The sequence below is a fragment of the Gekko japonicus genome, unplaced genomic scaffold, assembly GCF_001447785.1.
Source record: "Gekko japonicus isolate JY-2015 unplaced genomic scaffold, Gekko_japonicus_V1.1 scaffold12464, whole genome shotgun sequence".
Taxonomy (NCBI): domain Eukaryota; kingdom Metazoa; phylum Chordata; class Lepidosauria; order Squamata; family Gekkonidae; genus Gekko; species Gekko japonicus.
This window is the reverse complement of record NW_015208382.1, coordinates 1-3,054: the sequence shown is the minus strand read 5'-3', so window position 1 is coordinate 3,054 and position 3,054 is coordinate 1. Positions and strand designations below refer to the sequence as shown.

At 49.9% G+C, this 3,054-nt stretch overlaps 1 protein-coding gene across 1 annotated transcript; it reads left to right on the top strand.

The window, feature by feature from the left end:
• Positions 1–767: 767 nt before the first annotated feature.
• Positions 768–1,724, top strand: LOC107125096 (rho guanine nucleotide exchange factor 1-like; the record flags this gene model as incomplete). Its single annotated transcript, XM_015428558.1, has 2 exons — positions 768–952; positions 1,578–1,724. Coding segments are annotated over 2 exons (332 nt in total), but the record flags the coding sequence as incomplete, so codon positions are not given.
• Between the last annotated feature and the right edge of the window lie 1,330 nt (positions 1,725–3,054).

The following is a 3,054-nucleotide window of genomic DNA, read 5'->3' as shown; positions in this document are numbered from 1 at the left end:
TCTGAGGGTATACTGCCAATCTCCATGGAGGCTCTGTTTAACAATCTTGGCAAATTCACGGAGGGAAGTTTCAGACATTGACCATATCTTGTAGTGAATCCTATTAAGTTCCTTCTGGGAGAATTAGTCATAAGTAAAAATGACTTTAGTCATGCCGGCCACATGACCACGGAAATGTCTTCGGACAGTGCTGGCTCTTCGGCTTTGAAACGGAGATGAGCACTGCAACCCTAGAGTCGGATTCGACTGGCTTTCGAGCAAGGGAATCTTTACCTTTACCTAAAAATGGAAAAGCTGTTTAAATGGAACATATCCACTGAAAATATTACCACCAGTTGCTTTGGGCAACGGAAATGGGGAAGGGCTGCATCAAAAACACTTTGCTCTCACTGCTGACAATTTTTGAATTTCCCAAGAGGCGCAAATTTATAAGAGTTGGATGCATGAGGGACAAAATAAGGGTCTGTTTTGGAACTCTATGCGGCACACTTCCGACTGTCTGTTTCGTAGCCATTTGTTAAAGGGAATCTTTGGGAGTTCTACAGCAGCCATTTTGGAAACCTGGGGTAGATCCTCACCACAGATTTTAAACAGGCGTTGTAAAGATTTGACAGTTGTGGCTTCTCTCAGAGAAGTGTAGTTTTGTGTCAGCGGCAGATGTCAGGGCTCCGGGATGGGGCCTCGATATTTAACCCGGCTTTACGTTTGTGTAGGCCTGTCCTAATTATCTCTGCATGTCTTTTTATCTCTTTTTTTGACCCACGTAGTTTGGAACCAGGAGGGGCTGGGGGAGGGGAGCCCCCGCCGTCCTTTCTGCTTCCCCAGTCTGAGGAGAATGAGCCGCGTGTTTCGGAACTGGAGCTCGAACCGCCGAACTGGCGGGAGCTCGTCGGCCCCGATACCCTCCTCAGGCTGAAGAAAAGTGAAGTGAAGCGGCAAGAGGTGATCAACGGTACGTGAGGTGCCCCGGATCCCGGAGGGGGTACTTCTCCTCAGAATTATACGGGAGTATGGGAAATGTAACAGTTAAAGGCAAGGGAAGGGGAATTCGTCATCTCTGAGGCAGAGTTGAATTATTTCCTTCCGAGCTACAGAGGAGGGCTGTCCCCTTCTCAGTGGGAGGCACTGTTACTGGGAATGTTGACACAGCATGTGTTGGGCGCAGCCACAAAATGGCTGCCGCAGGAGTTGGAGCCAGTCACAAAATGGCTGCCGTAGGAGTTGGAGCCAGCCACAAAATGGCTGCCGCAGGAGTTGGAGCCAGCCACAAAATGGCTGCCACAGAAGTTGGAGCCAGCCACAAAATGGCTGCCACAGGAATTGGAGCCAGAGAGGGCTGTGGTGGCAGTTGCTGCCAAAGCAACGTTTTTAAAAATCGGCAAAGCCAATCAGACTTTCAATGGCGAGTGAGAAGCTTTGCTGGGAAAAGCCCCACCTGGTCCAGTACCCTTTGTCTAGAAATACTTGTAGGTCTCCAGGAAAGTTGTTGGCGGGCACCGTGCCGGGGAGCCCTGATATAGGCAGTATAGAAGTATAGCCTTGCTCTAACCTTCCTCCTGCTCTCCCTCCACCTCCAGAGTTGTTCATCACAGAGCATGCCCACGTGCGAATGCTGCGGGTGCTGCTGGAGGTCTTCTACCAACCTCTGCTGACCGAAGGCTTCTTTGGGGCCACTGACCTGGAAAACATCTTCCCCAGCTTAGAAGACTTGGTCGATGAACACAGTAAGAGCGGGGGCAGTGGGGAAGCCCCCCCCCAAACCCATGGGCTTCAGGTTTATTGGTCTGGAATGATGGTTCTGTATTAATAATCGCCGGTGTCATTTATTTATCATTTTGATTTGTGGATCACTCCGTCCCTGAATATTCAGGACTCTGAGCGATGTACAACGGTCATAAATTACATCAAGATAAAAACAATTCAACACTTGAGCCATTTCAATCATTAGGTTTGAATCCATTAGGACCTGAAGAGACTGACAAAATTTCCTGGGTGTAGATTTCATAGCAGACCGTGGATCATAAGAACATAAGAGAAGCCGTGCTGGATCAGGCCAACGGCCCATCCAGTCCAACACTCTGTGTCACACAGTGGCCAAAACCCAGGGACCATTGGGAAGTCCCCTAGCGTGACCAGAACTCCAGAAGCCCTCCCACTGTGGCCCCCCCAAGCACTAAGAAGACAGAGCACCACTGACCCAGACGGAGTGTTCCATCTGTACCTTGTGGCTAATAGCTACTGATGGACCTCTGCTCCACATGGTTCTCCAATCCCCTCTTGAAGCTTTCTATTCTTGTAGCCGCCCCCACTTCGTTGCAGTGAATTCCACACGTTCATTACTCTTTGGGTGAAGAAGGACTTCCTTCGATCTGTTCTAAGCCCACTGCTCCTTAATTTCATTGGGTGCGCACCAGTTCTTGTATTGCGAGAAAGGGAGAAAAGCACTTCTTTCTCTACCTGCTCTACCCCATGCATAATTTTGTAAACCTCTATCATATCATCCCTCAGTCGTCGTTTCCCCAAAAAGAGCCCTGAGTCCTCTAAGAAAGGCCTTTCTGACTTCCAGGGCGTTCTCAAAGAGCCTTTGTTTTGGCGGTGTGTGTGTGTGTGTACAGGGATCGGGGGTCTAGCAGCCCATCTTGGATTCCCAAATAAGGCATGGACAGAAAGGGTTCTTTATGGAGTTACTCAACTGTGTTGGCTTACGTAAGCAACAGACAGCTACACAGCTAGGGCCCAAAATGGTGTTTCTCTGGCTCCAGTGTACTTAAGGTTTCCAACCTTCAGGCGGTGGCTGGAGATCTCCAGTAATTGCAGCTGGTCTCCAGACGATGGATATCAGTTCCCCTGGGGAAAAGTGCTGCCGTGGAAGGTGGACTCTGGCATTATGACCCCTCAGAGGGCTCCCCTCCCCAAACCCCGCCTTCCCCGAGCTCTAAGTGCCCCCCATGCCTCCTTACCCTAGGGCCTGTTAGTGTAGCTAGGGTTGCCAACGGGCCCGGAGAAGAATGTCCTATGTGAAAACAGGAAGAAGACGAAGAAGAGATTGGATTT